The following is a 24,905-nucleotide window of genomic DNA, read 5'->3' on the forward strand; positions in this document are numbered from 1 at the left end:
AAAGATTTTTTTGACGTCGTTTTATTAATTTGGGTCTTTTACATATTTTATTTGATTGTCTTTCATTTTTATATAGAGCTGGGCTGATAAACAATATTGGTATTTATTGACCGAACACCACTGTCAATAACTATTAAAAAAATGGTAAAAGCTTCGGTATGAAACGTTATAGTGTTATTAAAATGTGTCTGCGGAGCGCGCGCCTTGAAGGGAATGCCAAAAACCTTAGGGCAGGGGTGTCAAACTTATTTTAGCTCAGGGGCCACATGGAGAAAAATCTATTCCCAAGTAGGCTGGACGGGTAAAATCATGGTTTTTGGACTTGTGGGGGAAACCGGAGCACCTGGAGGAAACCCACGCAAACACAAGGAGAACATGCAACAATGCCAACTGACCCAGCTGGGACTCGAATCACTGCGCCACCACGTCACCCATAAACTTGAAATTGATAGACTAAAATAAGACTAATGACTTTGTTTTAATTAAGGTTATCAGAGCAAAAAAAAATGTAAAATTAATTTTTATTTTTTATTTTTTAATTATTTAATTGTCTTTTAATTTATTACACAAAAATAATTTTTTGTCAAATTTTTGTTTAGGTTTTTGTAAATTTGTTGTCGTCATTTTATTTGCTTTTGTGAATTTTAATTTATTTATTCTGATTGTGTTTTATTTTATTATTTTTAACGAAGTTAAATTAAAACAAAACATTTTCCAGTGAATTTTTCTTTTAAGTTTTTGGAAATTTGTTGTTATTGTCATTTTTTTTATTTAATATTTTGTGTCTTTTTATTCTTTTATTTGCGTTGTCTTTTATTATTATGATTATTATAATAATAATTATTATTATTATTAATAATAATAATATTAACCGATAACAATGTTTTGCTGTGAAATTTTTGTTTAAGTTTTCGAAGTTTGTTTTCTTTGTTTTATGTATTTTTTTGTTTGTCTATTTGTTCTCTAATTTTAAATGTCTTTTGTTTTATTAAATTTAATTTTATAGTTTTATTTTTTTAATCATTTTTGCATATTTTTATTTTATTTATTTTATATTTTAGTTTTTTGTTTGTTTGTTTCCTTTAATAACCTTAATTAAAACAACGTAATTTAAGTTTATATATATATATATATATATATATATATATATATATATATATATATATATATATATATATATGTGTGTGTGTGTGTGTGTGTGTGTGAACAAACATGTTAACAAACCACGCTAACATTCATGCACTCACACACAAACCACGCTAACATTCATGCACTCACACACAGTTAATCTAAATCAAACATGCTCTATAACCAGATTTCCACATGCACTATTGCTTTAAATGTCAGATTTGGCCTTGTATTATACCAAATTTTAATAAAAAACAAATTTTTTTTTTGTGCAAATATTATTCAATTTACAGTGCCCCCAAAAACTTTGACAAAGTTTTTTTTTTTTAACTATTTTCTCTAATATCCTTATTTCAACCACATTCATTTAGTCTTATTTAAGTCTTTTATGTTTAAGTCAATTCGTTTCTGTTTTTTTTTTTTTTTTAGAATTATTTTTATTTGACATTTCAGTTTTGGATGTGAACTAATATTTACTATTTTTCAAATACACCACACTAACCATACAGTCACACAAAGGTAATCTAAACCAAATCTATAACCAGATTTCCACACGCACTGTTGCTTTAAATGTCAGATTTGGCCTTGCATTAGAACAAATTATTCAGAGCAGTAGCTGACAGCACCGAAAAACCAGATTGCTCATGTTTACCGGACGCTTTCCTCTCAATGCAACATGGCAGATTTATCTCATGAATATGTGCTCAGTTATATTGCGCACCCTTGGCCTCCTGCTGCAGAAACAGCTCCTCAACAATGATCCTCCATAACAGGAAGTAGAGCAGGCGGAGAAAAAGATTAAAAAACATTCATCATGGCACTGGCCTTCACTGCTCTATAGTCTGAAGAGACGAGTATATATACTAGAGGGAATAGATGAATGAGCTGTGCATAATTCACAACAAACTAAAGCTCCATTTCAACCGCTAACAAAAGAAAAGTCCAATATTTCCCAGTCTATTAGACACAAAAGTGCTATTAACTCAAAAAAAAAGTAATTCCCAGAGCATTTAAAGGCTTTCGGGCAGATTTGTGCAGCGCAATCAAGTCTTTTGACGAAAAAAAAAAATCTATCATTAGATTATTAAAGAAATAAATAAATAAGAAAGGAACTCAATTACGGCTCCGGCTTCAGCGCTGAAAAGCTAATGAAATTAGCAGTATGGATCCTAGCGTTGATTGCTCATATAATTATAACGTGCACGGGGATAAAACAGTTGTGCTTCGTCCTTTCTAAGTCTAGATCTCTCGCTCTCTCTTTACAAAGTTAAATCAGTCATTAATTGTTAGGTTAGCTTTCGTTTGTTGAATTTAAATGAAAGGGGCAAGTCTTTGGGAAAAAGTTGTCTTTTTTTATGAATTGATTGTTAAGCAGGTGACACAGTGGCTCAGTGGTTAGCACTGTCACCACACAGCAAGAAGATGGTTGGTTTGAGTCCCAGCTGGGCCAGTTTGCATTTCTGTGTGGAGATGGTTTGCATGTTCTCCCCGTGTTGGCGTGGGTTTCTTCCGGGTGCTCTGGCTTCCCCCAGAGTCTAAACAAATGCACTTTTGGTGAATTGGATGAGTTAAATTGGCCCTAGTGTATGTGAGAATGAGAGTGTTTGGGTGTTTCCCACTACTGGGTTGTGGCTGGAAGGACATCAGCTGCGTAAAACATATGCTGGAACAGTTGGTGGTTCATTCCACTGTTTCGACCTCTGATAAATAAGGGCCTAAACTAAAGGAAAATTTATAAATGATTGTTAACCATCATGATTAATTAACACAGAGTCATTCTTGCCTTTTCTTTCAGTTTTGGTTGCTGTATTTATGCATAGTATTTTTTTTTCAGAATTCAAGAATGCGTTTTATTTTGTGCCTGATGTTTACATTTTGAGTTCTCAAAATCATATATTTGTATAATTTTTTAATTTTATTATTCATTTTATCATTTTTAATAATGTTATTTTTGATTTAATATAGTATTAAAGTAATATTTAACTTTATTTTATTAATTTTAATTGGTAGAATGACTTAATGACTTACATTGTATGTATATATAAATATACATTTTCATTTACGAAATAATAAATATATTAATATTAAAATAAAATAATATTTCACTTTATTTGATTAAATTTAACGGGTAAATTAGGTGATGTGTGCAATGACTTTCTGAATTACATTACATGCATATATATAAATATCAATGCTCATATATTAAATAATAAATAATTAATAAATTTATCTTATTTCTCAACATGTCATTATTTTGTAAATTTTTTTTTATCTATTCATTAATTTTCTTTTCAGCTTAGTCCTTTTTTTAATCTGGGGTCACCACAGCGGAATGAACCGCCAACTTATCCAGCATACGTTTTACACAGCGGATGGCCATCCAGCCCAACACCAGGAATTTAATTTAATTTAATTTAATTTAATTTAATTTAATTTAATTTAATTTAATTTAATTTAATTTAATTTAATTTAATTTAATTTAATTTAATTTAATTTAATTTAATTGTTAATAGTATTAATGATACATTAGTGGTAAACCCACTTTTGTTTAATAACTCTCATAAATAAAATAAAATAAAATAAAATCTTTTAAGAAGTGTTCTTGTCTGTTCTTGTGTTTTTATTAGAAACACAAATTGTACACAAATTAGTTAATATTTAATCTGCTTATTTTTACATTTGATTTAACAAAAATATACAAAACAATACTTCTAACTCATAATACAATGCAACAGCATAATGTTAATTATTAGTAAATATTTTGTTCTTTTCACTTGCAGTTGAGCCTTTTCTATATTTCAATAATGTAATTATTTATTTATTTGTAAAGTGGTAAATTAGGAGCAATAAATTGTAGCTATATTATATGATGCATATGCATTATTTAAATGTTATTATAATATAACATTTTAGCAGGGTTCAATTAGGTGCTGTAAATGTTATTGATGCATAATTCATTTCGGATAATGTTCACATTTTCCTGTGTATTTAATCTGATATAGTCTTCTTTAATGTCATTGTATTTCATGTTTTTTATTTATTAATCTAAATTTAGAAATTATTTATTAATGAATACATATATATATATATATATATATATATATATATATATATATATATATATATATATATATATATATATATTATTAAGTAAATAATAAGTCTCATAAATTACATCTGAAGACGTCCAGTTTTTAGACAATAGTTTTTTTATTAATAATTTTATTGATAATTGTATTATTAAAAATGATAATTTCCATTATTTACATTATTTTATTAATTTTAGTAATATGTGCATTTATGTATGTGCGTATGTGTTTCGGAGTGTGCTGTTTTGTGCATGTGTGTGTGTGTGTGTGTGTGTGTGTGTGTGTGTGTGTGTGTTTATGTATGTACACTTGAGGTCAGAATTATTAGCCCCCTCCTTAAATTTTATTTTTCTTCTTTAAATATTTCCCAAATTATGTTTAACAGAGCAAGGAAACTTTCACAGTTTTTCTGATCATATTTTTTCTTCTGGAGAAAGTCTTATTTGTTTTATTTTGGCAAGAATAAAAGCAGTTTTAAGGTGAAAATTATTAGCCGCTGTAAACTATATATTTTTCAATAGACTACAGAACAAACCATCATTATACAATTACTTGCCTAATTACCCTAACCTTCCTAGTTAAACTAAATAACCTAGTTAAGCCTTTAAAAGTCACTTTAAGCTGTAGAAGTGTTTTGAAAAATATCTAGTCAAATATTACGTACTGTCATCACGACAAAGATAAAATAAATCAGTTATTAGAAATGAGTTATTAAAACTATTATGTCTAGAAATGTGTTGAAAAAAATCCTCTCTCCTTTAAACAGAAATTGGGGAAAAAATAAACAGGGGGGCTAATAATTCTGACTTCAACTGTATGTGTTGTTTCGTGCACATGTGTTTGTATATGTGTGTTTGTGTTTATGTGTATGTGAACTCTCCAGATGTGTCAGATTGCAGCGTGTGGCTCTTCCTGACATCTCTCTCAGCGTTCAGCCCCTGTGGAGCTCAACACAAGCCCTCCCTCTGTGAGACTGAAGCGGCACAGCGGGTGTCCCGGTGGAGACCCCCCCCCAAACAAAACATGTCCAATTCCACACGTATCATCAGCAGGGTCAACACGCTGTCTTCATTAGCAGCCTGATAATGCAGATTCCATGGCAGGAAGTGTGCGTGAAGTGTGCATTTCTGCACCGAAGTGTGCTGGATGCTCAACATGTTTCTGTGTTTTTATGTTCTTCAGTGTTTCTACAAAGTGGCATCATCTGACCACTAAGAACTGATATATATATATATATATATATATATATATATATATATATATATATATATATATATATATATGTAATTTTTATATATATATTTATTGCTTAAGGGGGTTATTAATATTGAAAAAAAATGTTAGAATATGGAAGTATTTGAAGATAAATTAAGAAATAAAAAAAAATAATTTAATAATTAAAAACAAAAATCACAGGAGGGCTAATAGTTTAGACTTCAACTGTATAGGTGAATGGAGGCTGCTTCTGGATGATTATTGGTTAAGAGCAATGATGGGAATATTGGTGTTAAAAATAAATAAATAAATAAATTAATTAATTATTGTTACTAACGGAATTAGTTTCTTTCAGTAACGAGTATTCAAATAAATAACTGAATGCTCGAATCTGTGTGTATGTGTAGGAGTGGGACAACTACATAACTGATGATGATTGGCATGTGTGTTTATGTGTAGGGGTCGGACAACTACATAATTGATGAGGATTGGTGTGTGTGTGTATGAGTAGGGGTGGGACATACACAAAACTGATGATGATTGGTGTGTGTGTCTTGGGGTGGTACAACCACATATCTGATAATTATTGGCATGTATGTGTGTGTGTGTGTGTGTGTGTGTGTGTGTGTGGGCATCGACAAAACTGATGATGATTGGTGTGTGTGTGTGTGTGTGTGTATGTGTGTGTGTAGGGCTGGGGCATCCACAAAACTGATGATGATTGGTGTGTTTGTGCGTAGGGGTGGGACAACCACATATCTGATTATGATTGGTGTGTGTGTGTGTGTGTGTAGGGGTAGAATATCCACAAAACTGATGATGAATGGCAAGTGTTTATGTGTAGGGGTGAGACAACCACATATCTGATGATGCTTGGTGTGTTTGTTTGTGAGTTTATTAGGGAGACATCCACAAAGATGATGATGTTTGGCGTGTGTGTAGGGGTGGGACATCCACAAAGTTGATAAAGTGTGTGTGTGTGTGTGTGTGTAGGGGTGGGACAATCACATACCTGCTTATGACTGGCATGTGTGTGCAGGGGCGGGACAATTACACAACTGACGATGGGGTAAGCTAAATTATAGTATTTCAAAGAATAAACAAGATTATGTTGCTTACCCTATTAACAGATATTTAGTTTGTTTTAAGGAAAACGTCATTTTTATTTCTGATCACAAGACAACAAGTTTTGCTTATCTAGTTAATGCTTCTTGATTTATGAAGGTTTAGATATTTGGACTGGAAACAGGACAAAAACACAATAAAGAAAAGCATTTTTTTCTTACAGTGCACTCATTCCACAGCGGTATTGTTCTGATGCGTTTCCCTAAACTGACTTTGACACAGAGGTGTGTGCGTACCTGTTGTTTCGTTCTCTCTGTGCTGTTTGGCCGCAGGCTCGTCTGTCTCCCACGGCGTGGACTGGTTGATGGGTGTTTGGCCCCATCTCACCCCAGGAGCCAGCAGGAGACTGGGAGCCTGAGAATCACCCGGAGAAAGACCTGCCGCCTGCAGACACAAAACACACAGCAGATGAGTGACAGTGTGAGTGTGTGCGTGTGTGTGCGTGTATGCAGTGGTTTTGATGGTTTACATGATTACAAAAAAGAGAGAAAAATTAAAATAAATAAATTGGTATCACATTTACTGTAACTTAAGCTTGTTTTTTTTTTCAAGCATTTGCTAATTAATCTTAAAGCGACAAGTAATAAGCAATAAAATATGAAAACAATAAATAAAATTACAATAATATATAAATATAAATGAATAATAATTATACTAAATAATGATGATAAATAAAACATATTATATTAAATAAAATACCATATTGTAGCGGAGATATCTTAACAACATTCGAGCATTTTCAGACATTTAAATCCTCAAATCTATAAGAGGAATCAAAATTTTAATTATATACAAGTATCTGATTCTTTATCCAAGTACTCGATTCCAGAATCAGAATCAACTGTCGATTCCCATCCCTAGAAATAACGCGGTTATAAATAAAATGTGTTACTAACATTTATCAATATATTATAATATATAATATATATCAAATATTTTTTCCAGAGATGGGTTGCAGCTGGAAGGGCATTCGCTGCGTAAAAAACTTGCTGGATAAGTTGGTGGTTCATTCCGCTGTGGTGACCCGGATTAATAAAGGGACTAAGCTGACAGGAAAATGAGGAAAAAAAGAAGAAGAAAAAGAAGAAGAAGAAGAAGAAGAAGAAAAAGAAGAAGAATACAATTAAATAAATAATATAAATAAATTAAAATATATTAAATAATATTGCATATTGTAGCTAAGATATTTGATGTAACATTCAAGTAAATTTCAGACATTTTAATTCTAAAATGTCCCTATAAACATTTTATGTTTTTACAATACAATTTTTAAACAATAAAAATATATTATAGTAAAATGTAAAATATTTTACAATTAATTTGAAATATATAATTCATAAAATAAAAATGCACAAAAATAATATATACAATTCTAAACAAAATATTTAAACATTTTTATGGGAAGTGTAAATAAAATAAAATAAAATAAAAATAATAAAATATTTAAACAAGTTTAAAATAAAAATACAAAAAATAAATAATCAAAATAATAACATACAAATAGAAGAATGCTTTAAACTAAGCTAATTTTCAAACATTTCACAATTAATTTTAAAGATACAATTCAATTCTTTAAATAATACAATGTAATATTAAATAAAATTAATTACACAAACAAACTAAACATTTAATTTTAAACATACAATTTTCAAGATACTAATATAATATAATATAATATAATATAATATAATATAATATAATACAATATAATATAATATAATATAATATAATATAATATAATATAATATAATATAATATAATATAATATAATATAATATAATATAATATAATAAACAGGGTACGAATTATACATTGCTGATCGAGGAAGTTTTTCAGTTATGTTCAGTAATATGCCTCAGTCAACCAAAGTTATATATCCAATTAAATTGCATTTAATTTATTAATCAAACTTTTGTTTTCAGTGTTTTGAGAGATATTTACTGGTTCAGTGACATTTGTGATATTAAATAAATAGTGACAGCTTTGCATTCCAGCACCGATTAATGGATGACCATGAAAAACTGCACATATATATTTTTTATTTTACTGTTTAGCTTCCATGTGTGAGTAAGAGCATAATGAAATACAAACTATGTATCAAGTTTTATGGATACCTACAGTACAAATGCCTATTTTACAAGAAACCTGTTTTGTGAACACTTACGCTGTCTGTTGATGCTCTAGATTTGCTGGCTAAATTAATATTTTTGACGCAAACATGCATTCACAGTGGTATGAACCATTATGGGGGTGGTCAAATGTATATTTACGTTATCCATTACTGTAATAAGAAATATTATTTAAGACACAGATCAGAGCAAATTACTTCTTAGCTGTTAAAGGGAAAACACCCATACATTTTGTTTTGATGTTCTTCAGGAGGGATCAATCGTTAATTAGGGGGGATCGGAGCACCTCAATCCCCCCATAATTCACACCCTGATAATAAAGTACAAATTTCTAAAGCAAATATGTTATCCTAAAAAGCAAGATTGCACTTTATTAGGTAATATAGCTGTGATATCAACATAATAATTAGGACAACCCTAATTACTAAGACAAAACACCGTATCTACTGTCCCATAAAATTCATCTTCAAAACAAGCAGATAAACGCTGAACTTACAAAACATTGCGTTCACTTTCCACACATTCACATTGTCCTCCATGCCATTTAAAGTCCATAATTACCCTCCATTCACCATAAAAAGTTCCGTTCTGCCCTAATATAAATATGAATGTGTGTAATTAAAATATGCAAATGTCAGTTGTGTGTTTATGTGAGGTTTCAGCAGAAATGACGAGGCTTTAATTAGTCATTGTGCTCAAATCTGCCTCATATAATCAGTATTACAAGTGCTCATGTCAGACCAGCATTGCTAATTCATTATTTAGCGGAAAAAAAGGCCCAAGTGTGGTGGAGATGTTACTAAACGTCTTCATTAAAACGCCTTCATTTACGGTCTATTGTAAAAATGAGATTTAAGCCTCCTCCCCAAAAATATCTGGAAGATTATTATAGCTTTATGGAGCAGTGTAATCGTGTTTTTATATCGGAATCAATTCTGAGGAGGTCCAATTAAATATTACATGAGTCGTTTTCTTTTATGCTTTTTTATTTGAGATCTCTCTTATTTTGTGACCCTGCTAAGAATATTTAGGACAGTTATGAATAAGTTAGTTCTGGGAAATTCACACACTGTTTATTCTTTCATTCATTCCCTTTATTCATAAGGGGTCACCACAGCGAAATGAACCACCAACTTATCCAGCATATGTTTAAAAGAGCGGACGCTCTTCCAGCGGCAACCCATCACTGGGAAACATCCATACACACTCATCATAGTTTGGAGTTATGGAAAATTGCTTTGGAGTGAGGGGAAATCTGGAGAAACTTCATGCGAACCACATACTGTTAAAATAAAATAAAATAATTAAAATTTAATTTAATTTAATTTAATTTAATTTAATTTAATTTAATTTAATTTAATTTAATTTAATTTAATTTAATTTAATTTAATTTAATTTAACTTAATTTAATAAATGCTTGTACCTTTTCCTGACTGTGGTTATATTTATTTATCACTAATACTGTGCATTTATCAACTCTGTCATTATAATATTTTGAAAGTCTACTTTATCTACTGAGAATGTAGTGCAATTTCTTTCTGTGGACACATTATAGTCATAAATTTCATGTCTGAATTTTATTCACTATTGAAACCCATTAACAATAAAAAAACAAATAAAAAAACAAACAAATTAAACCCATTAACAATAAATTAAATAAATAAATAAAATCTAATGAAAATGTTTTCACCTACAAATTAATCTCGAGAGATCAATTTAAATACAATTTTAGTTGTTTTATTTAATCTTTATTTTTAGATAAAATAAAAAAAAATTATAAATACAAAAATTAAGATAAAATAATTTTTTTAATAAAAACAACTAAAGCTAAATAAGATAGATTAGTAAGATTTGTGTTTTTTGAGACAAGGTAACAATAATAATAATAATAATAATAATAATAATAATAATAATAATAATAATAATAATAAACGTGTCAATAAAATGGCATAATTTGTAAGATATTTCACAGCAATTTGTAACTAACCACGATAAAATAAAATAAAATGTGGGACATATAATGATAATAATCAAAGTAGTAGTAATAATAATAAAAAATAATAATAAATAAGTAAATAAATAAAATAAATAAAATAAATAAAATAAATAAAATAAATAAAATAAATAAAATTAATTAATTAATAATAATAATAATAATAATAATAATAATAATAATAAGGGTGTCACGGTAGCGCAGTGGGCATGTTCTCCCCATGATTGCATGGGTTTCCTCCGGGTGCTCCGGTTTCCACTTCAGTCCAAAGACATGTGGTACAAGTGAGTTGGGAAAGCTAAATTGTCTGTAGTGTATGTGTGTGAATAAGTGTGTATTGATGCTTCCCAATGTTGGGTTGCAGCTGGAAGGGAATCTGCTCCGTCAAACATATGATGAATAAGTTGGTCCTTCATTCCACTGTGGTGACCACAGATGAATAAAGGGACTAAGCGGAAAAGAAAATGAACAAATGAAGGAATCAATGAACGAATGAATAATGATAATGTGTAATTAAAATCGCTTAATTTGTCAGAAATTTTCCAGCAAATTTAAAATAGGTAAGTCAATGGTAAAGCATGAAATATGCCATAAAATAAACAAATTATTCAGTAATAATAAAACAAAAATCAAGAAAGTTCCCGCTGACTGAAACTGAATGATTTTTAATTAGCAAATTTATCACAGAGCAGTGCAGGGAAAAGCTGCTCGAATAAAACCCTAAAATAAACAAGAGAAAAATAATCACAGAAATCATCATTTAAAGACAAGTTAAGATTAACAGCAGTTGAAGTTTGGCGACTGGGCTTCACTCGCTGCTCTTTGCTCAAGTTTTATTGAGTTGAGATTTGATGTCAAGCGGGCCGGCGGAGTGACGGGGCAGAGCTTTAACCTCCAGTTAATGGAAAAGACCCTGTGCTTGGTCTCCATCTCCTCCATTATCCTGCCTGACCCGCGCTTTACTTCATCACGCAGCTCCGTCACCTCCAGCAAAGCCAATCTGAAAGAGGTTTTACACCATCAACACACCAAACACACCGTCGGCTGACCGCAAACACACGCAACATTCAACTAGATCAATAGATTACAATACTACACTGAAAAACACAAGAAAAACTCCGTTTGATGTTGGTATCAAGATTGTAAGAAATTATGACAACAATGGACTTTGTTGCATAACTACAATGATAATATATCATTTTTGTTACATAAATACATTCATTCATTTGCCTTTGGCCTAGTTTCCATTTCAGTAGTCACCACTACGGAATGAGCCACCAACTAATCCAGCATATGTTTCATGCAGCGAATGCCCAGTACTATTAAACACCCATACACTCTCACATTCACACACACTATGGCCAATTTTGTTCACCCAATTCACCTATAGCACATGCCTGTGGACTGTGAAAACTGGAGCACCTGTAGGAAAACCACACCAACACGGGGAGAACATGCAAACTCCACAAAGAAATGCCAACTGGCACTGAAATAAATAAATACATTAATTTAAAAGGTTAATTTATTTTAATTGGGCTGGAATGAATGAATGAAGAAAAAAACAGTTTGAGGGCAATATAAAGATTGTAAAAAATTATGAGAATAAGTAATTGAACAAATTTTGTCAGACTATTACAATAATAATAGTTACTTTTAGATTTTAAATAAATATTTTTAAAGTCTTAAATTAAAATAATATTTATTATTGTTAAATAATAATACATATAAATAAATAAATAAATAAATAAATAAATAAATAAATAAATAAATAAATAATAATAATAATAATAATAATAATTATTATTATTATTATCATTATTATTATTATTTTATTTGTATTTTTTTCATTCATTCATTCATTCATTCTCGGCTTAGTTTTTTTATTAATCTGGGATCGCCACAGCGGAATGAACCGCCAACTTATCCAGCATATGTTTTAAGCAGTGAATGCCCTTCCAGCCCTAATATTTATGGCTTCGTTTTACAAACAGCGCTTAGATTAAGTCAGGACTAGGCCTTAGGTAATTTAGGCTATTTAAGCCACATTTATAAAATGACCTTCGAAAAATATAACAATGGTGTGCTATTTTAAGACATCTCCCTGCAAGTTATTTTGAGTTGAGACAGCTCAAACATGCAATTTAATCTTGACTAGCATTAAACCTTGTTTGTAAAACCGGGGGTATAAGTGCAAACCTTACAAATCTATCGTTTAAATTTTAAATGTTTAACAGGATGCTATACAATATTATATTTGTGCATACACATTATTTAGTCAGTACTGAAGCCAAATCTGGGACTGATGTAACAAAAAAACTTACAATAATATGTATGTTATTACAATAATATGTTATTGTAATAATATTACAACTATTAAAAAATTATAATTTTGTAGTTTGAAATCTATTTTGCAATATTTGACCTAAATTTAAATTTATTACTTTTCAGTTTCTAAAGATGTTTGGAGACAAAAATATATCATTTATATATAGTTTAATTATTCTGATTTGTTCAAACGCACCAAAATATATTTTGAAATTGAAAATGGGATGTACTTATTTGTGATGAGCAATGTATATATACACAGTATAAATAGTTTTTAACAATTAATAAGTAATTCCAACATACAAACACACACACACACAAAGATATATTTTTCATGTATTTGCATATGAAATAATTATATATCTCGTATATATGTCTAATTCCCTAATAAATAGCAAAAAAAAAAAGTCTATACTGTAAAATATTTTTAAAATCTATAAAAAATGTTGCATTTCTTGTCATTTAACAACTAAGTATACTTAGGTTATTTTAGTATTTTTAAATATCCAATATATGAAATCTAAAGTATTGTCAAATGTAAAAAAATCATTAAAAAATAATTTTCAGGAGTTTTAAATCTTTAAAATTAAAATGTACACAGAAAATATTATAAGCTACATATTTCTCAAATTCATTTCTCATCAAGCAATGTGACACTGTATGGTATACAGTAGCTGAGCTCTACAAACCTGGACCTAATTAGCGATGGCAGTTTGCAGGGATGTGCTGACCTTCAGAACGAACCCAAACAAAGTCTACTTTCCTCCAAAACTCTCGACAAAACTCCCACTGGAGCGATCGAGGGACAAAAACACAAAACAGCATATATGAGAGTGTGTCCCTCCAGACTTCAGTCACCCACCGGCCTCAACTCTGTCCTAGATCACAAAATCTGCCACAATACACGCGAAAAACGAAGAGCTGAGACTAAACAATGCTGTTGTGTTGCACACGTGTTTATGGGTCAGGACTCATTCTCCTACAGAGTTCATCCAAATAGTGTCATTATTATTTATTCTCCTGCTGCTATTTATTTATTATTTTGTATTTTATGACATTTATGATTATAGCTCATGTACTGTACACTCACCGGCCACTTTATTAGGTACACCTGTACAACTGCATTTAGACATGGTCAAGATGATCTGCTGCAGTTCAAACCGAGCATCAGAATGGGAAAGAAAGGGGATTTAAGTGACTTTGAACGTGGCATGTTGTTTGTGTCAGACGGGCTAGTCTGAGTATTTTAGAAACTGCAGATCTACTGGGATTTTCACACACAAACATCTCTAGGATTTACAGAGAATGGTCTGAAAAAGAGAAAATATCCAGGAGCGGCAGTTCTGTGGGCGCAAATGTCTTGTTGATGCTACAGGCTAGGCTACAATTTGCACAGGCTTACTAAAATTAGACAATGGAAGATTGGAAAAACGTTGCCTGGTCTGATGAGTCTCGATTTCTGCTGCGACATTCGGATGGTAGGGTCAGAATTTGGCATCAACAACATGAAAGCATGAATCCATCCTGCCTTATATCAACAATTCAGGCTGGTGGTGGTGCGATGGTGTGGGGGATATTTTCTTGGCACACTTTAGCCTCATCAGTACAAATTGAGCATCGTGTCAACTCCACAGCCTACCTGATATATTGTGGCTGACCATGTCCATCCCTTTCTGACCACAGTGCACCCATCTTCAAATGGTTACTTTCAGCAGGATAACACACCATGTCATAAAGAACGAATCATCTCAGTTCACTGTACTCAAATGGCCTCCACAGTCACCAGATCTCAGTCGAGTAGAGCACCTTTGGCATGTGGTGGACCAGGAGATTCACATCATAGATGTGCAGCCGACAAATCTGCAGCAACTGCGTGATGCTATCAAGTTAATATGGACCAAAATCTTAAAGGAATATTTTCAGTACCTTGCTGAATCTATGCTACAAAAGATTATATATATATATATATATATATATATATATATATATATATATATATATATATATATATATATATATATATATATATATATAATATTATAATAAATGTTACAATAGCTATTTTAATAAATTAGAATAGTTGAGTTTTCAGTTACAGTAGATGTTTACAGTTTTTTTTACAAACTTGATTTATTTTATTTTTGATAAAACAATTTATTAATTTATATTACTTATATTTATTTTTTTAAATACAATTACATCTTAAATATAACAAATAATCAATATAATGAACCCGATCCAGCTAATGATTCACTCATTCATATGATACAGTCTGAGTGATTCTCCAGTTAACGATTCACTGATTCAAATCATACTCTCAAACTGAGTGATTTTACCCTTTGCTGATTCAAAAATAATGTGCTTTTCTCAGTTGCTTGGTTTTCTAACAAAACAATCTTTTTACTCCATGTCTGTAGATGAGAAATCAAGCGGTTTGCTGAAGTCAAACTGAAAAGAAGTACAGTACTTAGAGCTTTTGCTGCAGTAATGTTTTATTATGGTATCTGTATCTTTACTCAAGTAAATTCCTCCAGCGCTGGCCTTATGTTGACCGACAGTTACCTTGTTCACGATCACCACACAGAGAATTCTTCACCGCCTCTTGCTTTTTCCATATTTTGCCCTGTTCATCTCCCAAGTGTTCTCTAATCCTCGTAAAAATGCATCATTTATGACATGGTATTTTCCGCTGTAATAATCCTATGCATTTCCCACGCCCAGCTGTCACCAAATGTTAAATCTTCCTCAGCCGCCTGGACTTTTTATAAGCGCAATTGTATCAAAACACAATATTGCCTATCGCATTTTTCCCGCAGTCCTGGTGAGCGACACATAAAATGCACATGCGAGGCGTTTTACGGGCATCTGCTGGCATCGGCGGGGGTGGCGTTGACAGACACTGCGAAACGTGGCAGGACCGGAGCGGAGCCAAGCCTTCTCCATTTTCTGGCTGTTTTAATTCATAGTGGTTGTGTTGGTCCCTGGCGGGCCATTATCAGTGTGTGGCAGATGGCATCCCTGACTCGACAGAAAACAGCCTGTGTGTCCCGTGCTCAACCGCGCGGCCCAAAATAAATGAATAAATAAATAAATGCGGCGTACTCTTCAGCACAAAGCAGTTGAGCGTTTGTGGACGGTCAGGCCGCGCGCTGGGATTATTCAGACTCAGGGAAGACTGGGTTTCTGGTCCGCTGGGAGTGTAGGACACTGTGAACACACTCCACATAGACGTGATGCAAGATAATGAGCGCTACACAAACCCAGAAACAGCATTCTGTTCATCATCTACCAGTGGAAAAGCTGAATATGTGAAAATGAATGAGTCAATAAATCAATCAATCACTTAATCAATCAATAGATCGAATAAAGAAAGAATCAATGAGTCAATCAATGAATCAACAAATAAATCGATGAATCAATTAATCAATCAATCAATTAACCTAAGAACAAAAGAATGAAAGAATGAATGAATGAATGAATGAATGAATGAATGAATGAATGAATGAATCAATCAATCAATCAATCAATCAATCAATTAATTAATCAAATCAATTAATCAATAAATCGATCAATCAACCAATCAATGGATGGAAGAATAAAAGAATCAATGAATCAATCAATAAATCAATCAAAAAAATCTAAGAATACGAGAATGAATGAATGAACAAACTATTACATGAAGGCTCGCTCTGACTGTACGATCTGAATCAGTGAATCATTCCGACCATCTTTCAGTAAATCATTACCTGGAGATTTACTCTGACTCTATCATCTAAATCAGTGAATCATTAATTAAAGATTCACTCAGACTGTCTTTCAGTGAATTGTTAACTGGAGATTCACTCTGACTCTATCATCTAAATCAGTGAATCATTAATTAAAGATTCACTCAGACTGTCTTTCAGTGAATTGTTAACTGGAGATTCACTCTGACTCTATCATCTGAATCAGTAAATTGTTAACTGGAGACTCGCTGTGACTGTATCATGTGTATCAGTGAATCATTAACTGGGAACTCGAACTAACTATATCATCCTAATTAATAAATCATTAACTGGAGACTCTAGCGGTATTATCTGAATCAGTAAATCACTCTACTCTGCTTTTCAGTGAATCATTACCTGGAGAATCACTCTGACTGTATCATCTGAGTCAGTGAATCAATAACTGAAGATTCACTCTGGCTGTCTTTCAGTGAAACATTGAATTAATAACTGGAGACTCGTTCTGACTGTATCATTTGAATCATTAAATCGTTAACTGGAGACTGGCTCTAAGTGTTTTATCTGAATCAGTGAATCATTAAATGAAGATTCACTCTGACTCTGTCTTTCAGTGAATTAGTGAATCGTTACCTGGAGATTCACCCTGACTGTATCATCTGAATCAGTGAATCATTCACTGTCGATTCACTCTGACTCTGTCTTTCAGTGAATCAGTGAATCATTAACTGTAGATTCACTCTGACCGTATCATCTGAATCAGTAAATCATTAACTGAAGATTCACTCTGACTCTGTCTTTCAGTAAATTAGTGAATCGTTAATTAAATGTTTACTCTAACTGCATCATCTGAATCAGTATATTGTTAACTTGAGCATCACACTAACTGTATCATCTGATTCAGTGAACCATAATTGAAGATTCACTTGGACTCTGACTGTATCATCTAAAAGAGTAAATTGTTAACTGGAGATTCACACTGACTGTATCATCTGAATCAATGAATCATAATTGAAGATTCAATCAAACTCTGTCTTTCAGTGATTCAGTAAATTATTAACTGGAGGTTCACTCTGACTGTATAATCTAAATCACTGACACAATCTGACTCTGTCTTTCAGTGAATCAGTGAATCATTACCTGGAAAGGCACACTGACTACATCTGTCTTTCAATGAATCGTTAACTAAAGATTCACTCTGACCATATAATCTGAATCACTTAATTGTTAACTGGAGATTAACTCTGACTGTGTCATTTAATTCAGTAAATTGTTAACTGGAGATTCACTCTAATCATTATTCAAGCGTGAGGCACAAACTCAAGATACAAAAAAAGACTACATATTTAATTTATATATATAAATGCACACATACTTTAAAATAAATAAATTAAATTAAATAGTGAAACACAGATATCAAACATGTGATCTTGCTCAACACACAACAGCTGAATTACACATTTCTACATCTCCAAATCTGTCAAGAGCTGTACAGACCATCTGATTGGCCTGCAGAAAGGGAAGAGGGCGGAGTTAAGCAAATGCTCAATTCAAGGTTTCTGAAGTTCATTCATGTACTCAAAGATGCTCTCAGGTGCAAATGTGCTGTGTACAAAGCAGATTTCTCATTTGGCTAATGCTGTCACATCATTCAAGAGTTCCCAGCATTAAACTGCTGCACTTTATAAAGAGCATAGCTTCTACAGTCCAAACTCTTCAATTCAGTCATCTTTAATGCATGAGCAGGTACCAGACTGGAAGACTCTTCTGTAATGGGTCAATTGCTCATCTGGAAACTAAACTGACAGCGATTCTTCTCATATCTGAAACATGCAATTCTTAAAATACCAATTATTTATATATATATATATATATATATATATATATATATATATATATATATATATATATATATATATATATATATATATATATATATATATATATATATATATATATTTAAATTAAATTAACACTAAAATACCTTGAGAGGTGTCTAATATTTCACAAGTATCTAAAAATTAAGTGCCAAATTTACCACAGATTTAAATAAAGATTTAATTAAAAGTGAATAAACATTATGCAGCATTTCATGGTGGAACTATTAGTTTATAGCACTCTAGAATATAATCTAACCAAATTTGGAATAAAATCAAACAAAATAAAATATATAAAAAAAAAAAAAAAAAAAAAAAATATATATATATATATATATATATATATATATATATATATATATATATATATATATATATATATATATATATATATATATATTTGTATTTGTAAACATAAAAATGTATTTTATGATGAAGATACTATTTTATAGCCTCTAAAATATATTATACTAACTTCAAAATAAAATCTATTCAAATGAAACAAAATATAATAATTTTTTTTAAATTAAATTAAACAAAATAATTAAAAAACAAGTGAAAATAAAAGATTCATTCTGAAACGGTTTTATGATAGAACTAATATTTAAAGCACTCTAAATATCATATACCAAACTCAAAATACAATAAAACATTTTTTTTATTAAACAAAAATAATTTAATAAAACAAATAAAAATGTAAAATAAAAGATCCAATCAGATCTGTTTTGTGTGTTTTATGAGCTACTATTTTATAGCCTCTAAAATATAATATAGAACCTTTAAAAGACAAAATTTAATTAAATAAAAAAATTTATTAAATAAAAAATGTAATTAAATTAAAAAATAAACAAAACTTTAGAACAATACAATAAAATTAAAGTAAAAATAAAACTTTTTAAGTTAAAAATAAAAACAATAATTAAAGTAAAATAAAATACAAAATAAAGTATAAAAAAATAAAAGCCATGAAAAGGCAAATTTACGTCAGTAATTTTTTTTCTCTGAAGTGTACACACAAACACACACATAAAAAATATTATATTACAATATGTAAATTCTTAAAAGGTGTTTTTATTTAAATACATAATTTACACTAAAGTTATCAATTCCAACCTATTAATAAATGAATTATTTGTTTGTGTATATGTGTGTGTAATACAGAGAAAAAAAAATTACCGAGTGTAGTTGTCTCTTCATGGATTTTATTATGTTATACTTTATTTTATACTTTATTTTACATTATTATTTGTTTAAAATGAAATAAAATAAAATTAATTTAAAAAATAAAATAAATAAAAATGTAAAAGAAAATATATACACAAACAAATTATAAATGTATTAATGTATATTCTTAAAAAGTGTTTTCATCAAAACGAATGCTAAAGTTATCACTTCCAATGATCACTTAAAACGTCTATTTTTTCATCAGCCTCATTCATGACTTAAAATCTCTGCAGATTTCCTCACATTTCCATGATTATTCTATATATTTAAAACCAGCAGATTGTACTACATATTACACATGTCATGTACTTGCTCTTATTAAAGTATCTGATTAAAAGTCACCACAAGTACATAAGATCCATTCTGACCATGTTTTATGATGGAGAAAATATTTTACAGCACTCAAAAAAAAAAAAAAAATAAAGTGAAAAAGTAAAGTAAAATAAAAATTGTAAAAGTAAAGTAAAAAAAGTAAATTTTTAATTAAAATTAAATAAATTAAATTAATAAAATTAAATTAATAAAATTAAATCAATTAAATTAAAAAAAATAAAATAAAATAAAATGAATTAATAAATAAGTAAAACAAAATAAGAAAAAAAATAAAATAAAAAAATGAAACAAAATAAATTCAATATTTTAAAATATATTAAACAACAAAATACACAAAACAAATGTAAGGTAAAAGATCCATTAAGAGCATGTTCAAAATAAAACTAAATTTAAAATTAAATAAATCAAACAAAAACAAACAAAAACCTTCAACACAAGAATATAAGATCCATTCTGACCATGTTTTATAATGGAGAAAATATTTTATAGCACTTAAAATTCCACAAATAAAATAAAGTAAAAAAATGATAATAAAAAAATTAATGAAATTCAATTAAATAAATAAATATTTTTTTAAAAATTAAACAAAAAATACACAAAATAAATGTAAAATAAAAGATCCATTTTGATTATGTTCAAAATAAAATAAAATTTAATTTAATTACATTTAAAATTAAATAAAACAATCAAAAACCTAAAATAAAATATAAGAAATGTTTTCACTTCTAATCTTCACTTCAAACAAGTGTGTTTTTCATCAGCCTCATTCATGACAGTTTTGCTCACATATTCATGATTATTCAATACATTTTAAACCAGTAGATTGTACTATAAATTTCACAAATAATGACTTGCTCTTATTCAAATATCTTATTAAAAAAATAATAAAACATTTCTGCTCAATACCATAAACACACACACACACACAAAAACAAACAAGAAAAGCTTTACAATATCACCACCCACTTCAGTCAACGCAAGAACATAAGATCCATTCTGATCATGTTTCCACATCGTGACAAAGAGCTTCTTCAGTAAGAATAATGGCCATCATTCAGAAAGGGCCCTCTCTCTGCACAAACTGACCCTGATGGTGTCCGTCCAGCCCAGCGCAGCGCTCATGTTTCACCCAGACTGAAGAATGAAGAATACGAGCACAGAAACACAGGCTCTTTCAGTGGGCAGAAGATCCACAATGAGCCTCTGTCTGGAGCTGCTTCACGCCTCTATTGTTCCGGAAAACCCAAGAGCTCTTGATCAAACCAAAGCCAAGATCAATGACCACGTCCAGCTCTTGAACAAGCCGTTCACTTTCTGTGTGTTTCTTTAGGGAGGAGAGCAAATGTGTGTTTTTAAGGGCTGTAAGAGCAGTGAACTACAGTAGATACTGCTGCATCAGAGGCAGATTGTATTTCTAGGGTCAAGTGCTGCCTATGTAAGAGTAATTGATTGAAAAAACACATATAAACTTCTGATAAACAGCTCATACAATGTACACTCACTGGCCACTTTATTAGGTACACCTCTCCAACTGCTCGGTAATGCAATTTTCTAATCAGCCAATCCATGGCAGCAACTTAATGCATTTAGGCATGTAGACATGGTCAAGACGATCTGCTGCAGTTCAATCCATGCATCAGAATGGGAAAGAAAGGGGATTTAAGTGAGTTTGAACGTGGCATGGTTGTTGGTGGCAGATGGGCTGGTCTGAGTATTTCACAAACCATTGATCGACTCTGATCCATCCTGCTATTAATGGTTTAGGCAGGCTGGTGGTGGTTTAATGGTGTTGGGGATATTTTCTTGGCATACTTTGGGCCTATAAGTACCAATTGAGCATCGTTTCAATGCCACAGCCTACCTGAGTATTGTTGCCCTCTTCTGAGGGCTACTTCCAGCAGGATAACACACCATGTCATAAAGCGTGAATCATCTCTTGAATGACTGGTTTCTTGAACATGACAATATGTTCACTGCTCTCAAATGGCCTCCACCATCACCAGATCTCAATCCAATAGAGCACATTTGGGATGTGGTGGAACAGGGGATTGGCAACATGGATGTGCAGCCGACAAATCTGCAGCAACTGCGTGATGCTATCATGTCAATATGGACCAAAATCTCTGAGTAATATTTCTAGTACCTTGTCAAATCTATGCCACAATAGATTAAGGAAGTTCTAAAGGCAAAAGGGGGTCCAACCCGGTACTAGTAAGGTGTACCTAATAAAGTGGCCAATGAGTGTATATACAGTAGTTACTCTACAAAAAATATTTGATATTAAGATATAATATAAGATATTTGATATTTTCTTTGAAACTAATTAAAAGAAAAATTAGACATTCTAAAAAGTAATAATGTAATAACAATAATAAAGATGTAATTTTATTTATTTGAATTCATATACAGTTGAAGTCATAAACATTCGCCCTCCTGTGATTTTTCTTTTTCAGATAATCCAGTTTCCACAGTTTTTCCTATAATATTTTTTCTTCCAGAGATATTCTTATTTGTTTTATTTCGGACAGAATAAAAGTAGTTTTACATTTAAAAAAAACAACATTTTTTTAAAGTCAATATTATTAGTCCCCTTAAGCTATATTTTTTTGATTGTCTACAGTACAAATCATAATATGCCTAACTCACCTAAATAACCTAGTTAAGCCTTAAAATGTCACTTTAAGCTGTATTAAGTGTCTTGAAAAATATCTTGTCAAATATTATTTACTGTCATCATGGCAAAGATTAAATAAATCTGTTATTAGAGATGAGTTTTATTAGAAATGTGAAATACATACAGAAATTGGGGGAATGTATATATATATATATATATATATATATATATATATATATATATATATATATATATATATATATATATATATAAATACACACGGCTCATAATTTAGGAGGGCTAATATTTTGACTTCACCTGTAATAGTGGAGGCCAGTGTACTGTATATCAGCTGATCTCCAGCTAGTGTGACTCTCGCTGCTCCTCACAGTGGATCATGAAAGCACTGATTATTCTGCTGAAACAGAGAGAGAGAGAGAGAGAGAGAGAGAGAGATGGAGGTGTGTGTGTGTGTGTGTGTGTGTGTGTGTGTGTGTGTGTGTGTGTAGAGCAGTGGGCGAGTGACTCAGGACGGGGCATGAGAGAGACATCTGCTCCTGCTGGCACAAACCTGCTCTTCACGGACATGTTATCATACTGACGTACAGGAATGCTGTAGCATGTGTGTGTGTGTTTGTGTGCATGTTTGAGTGCTTATGTTTGTGTGTGTGTGTGTGTGTTTGTGTGCGTGTTTGTGTTTGTGTTTGTGTGTGTGACTGTTTGTTTGTGTATGTGTGTAGGTGTTTGAGTGCTTGCGTGTGTTTGTTTGGCTGTTTGTATGTGTGCCTGTGTGTGTGGGTGTGTGAGTTTGAGTGCTTGTGTGTTTGCTCGGGTTCGTGTATGCGTGCTTGTGTGTGTGTTTTTGTGTGTGTTTGTGTAAGTGCATTTGTGTGTGCTTGTGTATGTTTTTGTGTTTGTACTTGTGTGTGTGTCTGCGCATTTGCGTGTGCATGGTTAGTGTTTATGTTTGTTTGGGTGTGTGTATATGCGTGTTTGTGTGCCTGTGTAAATTTGTGTGTGTGTGTTCTTGTGTAAGTGTGTTTGTCTGTGCGTGTGGTTTTTTTCTGTGTGAGTGAGAAAAAGAAAGTGTGTGTGTGTTTCTGTGTGTGTGCTCTTGTGTAAGTGTGCGTTTGTTTGTGTGTATGTGTGTGTTTGTGTGCGTGTTTATTTGTGTGTGTGTGTGTGTATGCATAATGGTGTGCTTGTGTAAGTTTGTGTGTGTGTACTTGTGTGAGTGTGTTTTTGTGTGTGTGTGTGTGTGTGGACGCCTGTCTGTGTGCCCATGTTTTGTGTGTGTGTGAGTGAGAGTAAAAGAGTGTGTTTGTAAGTGTGTTTGTGTGTGTCTGTGTGTGTGTTTGTTTGTGTGCATGTGTGTGTGCTTTTTTGTGTGAATGCATGTGTTTATGTGTGTGCCTGTGTGTTTGTGTAAGTATGCATGTTTGTGTGTGTGTGCGCCTGTTTGTTTGTGTATATCTTTGTGTATATGTGTGTGTATAGGCCTGTGTATATACTCGTGTGCGTCTGTGACTGAGCACCACAGGCATGAGGACAGCGAGATGAGTGAAGAAAGAAAAGACTTGAGTGAATTAAAGTGCGATTTAGACAGAAAGAGGGTGCCAGGTCAGCAACAGGGCAGTAATAAAATGTTAATCACTCTCGTGCTTACCACTATGAGGAAGCTGACATTGAGACATTAAAAAGCTGCTCTACACTCCATTAGCCAGCGCTGCTGCATCTGCTCACATCACAACCAATCACAAAAGCCTGTCTGCATATCTACACAATGCGGAAAGGATTTTTGTTCATTACTGTACAAAATGTGAGAGCACAAGCTTCGCTACAACAATGCTTGGCTTTGTTTAGAGGGGTTTCTAAGGTATGTGGTTGCTGCAAAATTCGATCCCCTTCAGTTTGCATATAGCAACGGATGCCATCAATAGTCTGTTGCACTTTGTTTTAAATCATTTAGAAGGCCCTGATGCATATGCACGTGTACTTTTTTGGTTTTACCTTAGCGTTTAACAGGGATCAACCAAAAGGATAAATTAGGAAACTAAAAAAGTTAGAAGTGGACTCTACATTTATTGAATGGTATCACTCCTTTTTACGAACCAAACTCACGAACCAGTCA

The 24,905-nt window shown here is 31.4% G+C and overlaps 1 protein-coding gene across 2 annotated transcripts in view; it reads right to left on the reverse strand.

The window, feature by feature from the left end:
- Nucleotides 1-24,905, reverse strand: part of klhl29 (kelch-like family member 29) — a 611,610-nt gene that overhangs the window by 270,631 nt on the left and 316,074 nt on the right. For both annotated transcript variants that reach the window (XM_087298740.1, XM_087298739.1), the window contains exon 4: nt 6,794-6,941. Coding sequence is in view for 1 of the 2 variants with exons in the window: in XM_087298739.1 (XP_087154865.1) it covers nt 6,794-6,941 (148 nt within the window). In the remaining variant the exon portion in view is untranslated. The remainder of the gene's footprint in view (nt 1-6,793; nt 6,942-24,905) is intronic.

This window comes from Danio rerio, chromosome 20 (assembly GCF_052040795.2).
Source record: "Danio rerio strain M-AB ecotype USA chromosome 20, GRCz13ab, whole genome shotgun sequence".
Lineage (NCBI taxonomy): Eukaryota > Metazoa > Chordata > Actinopteri > Cypriniformes > Danionidae > Danio > Danio rerio.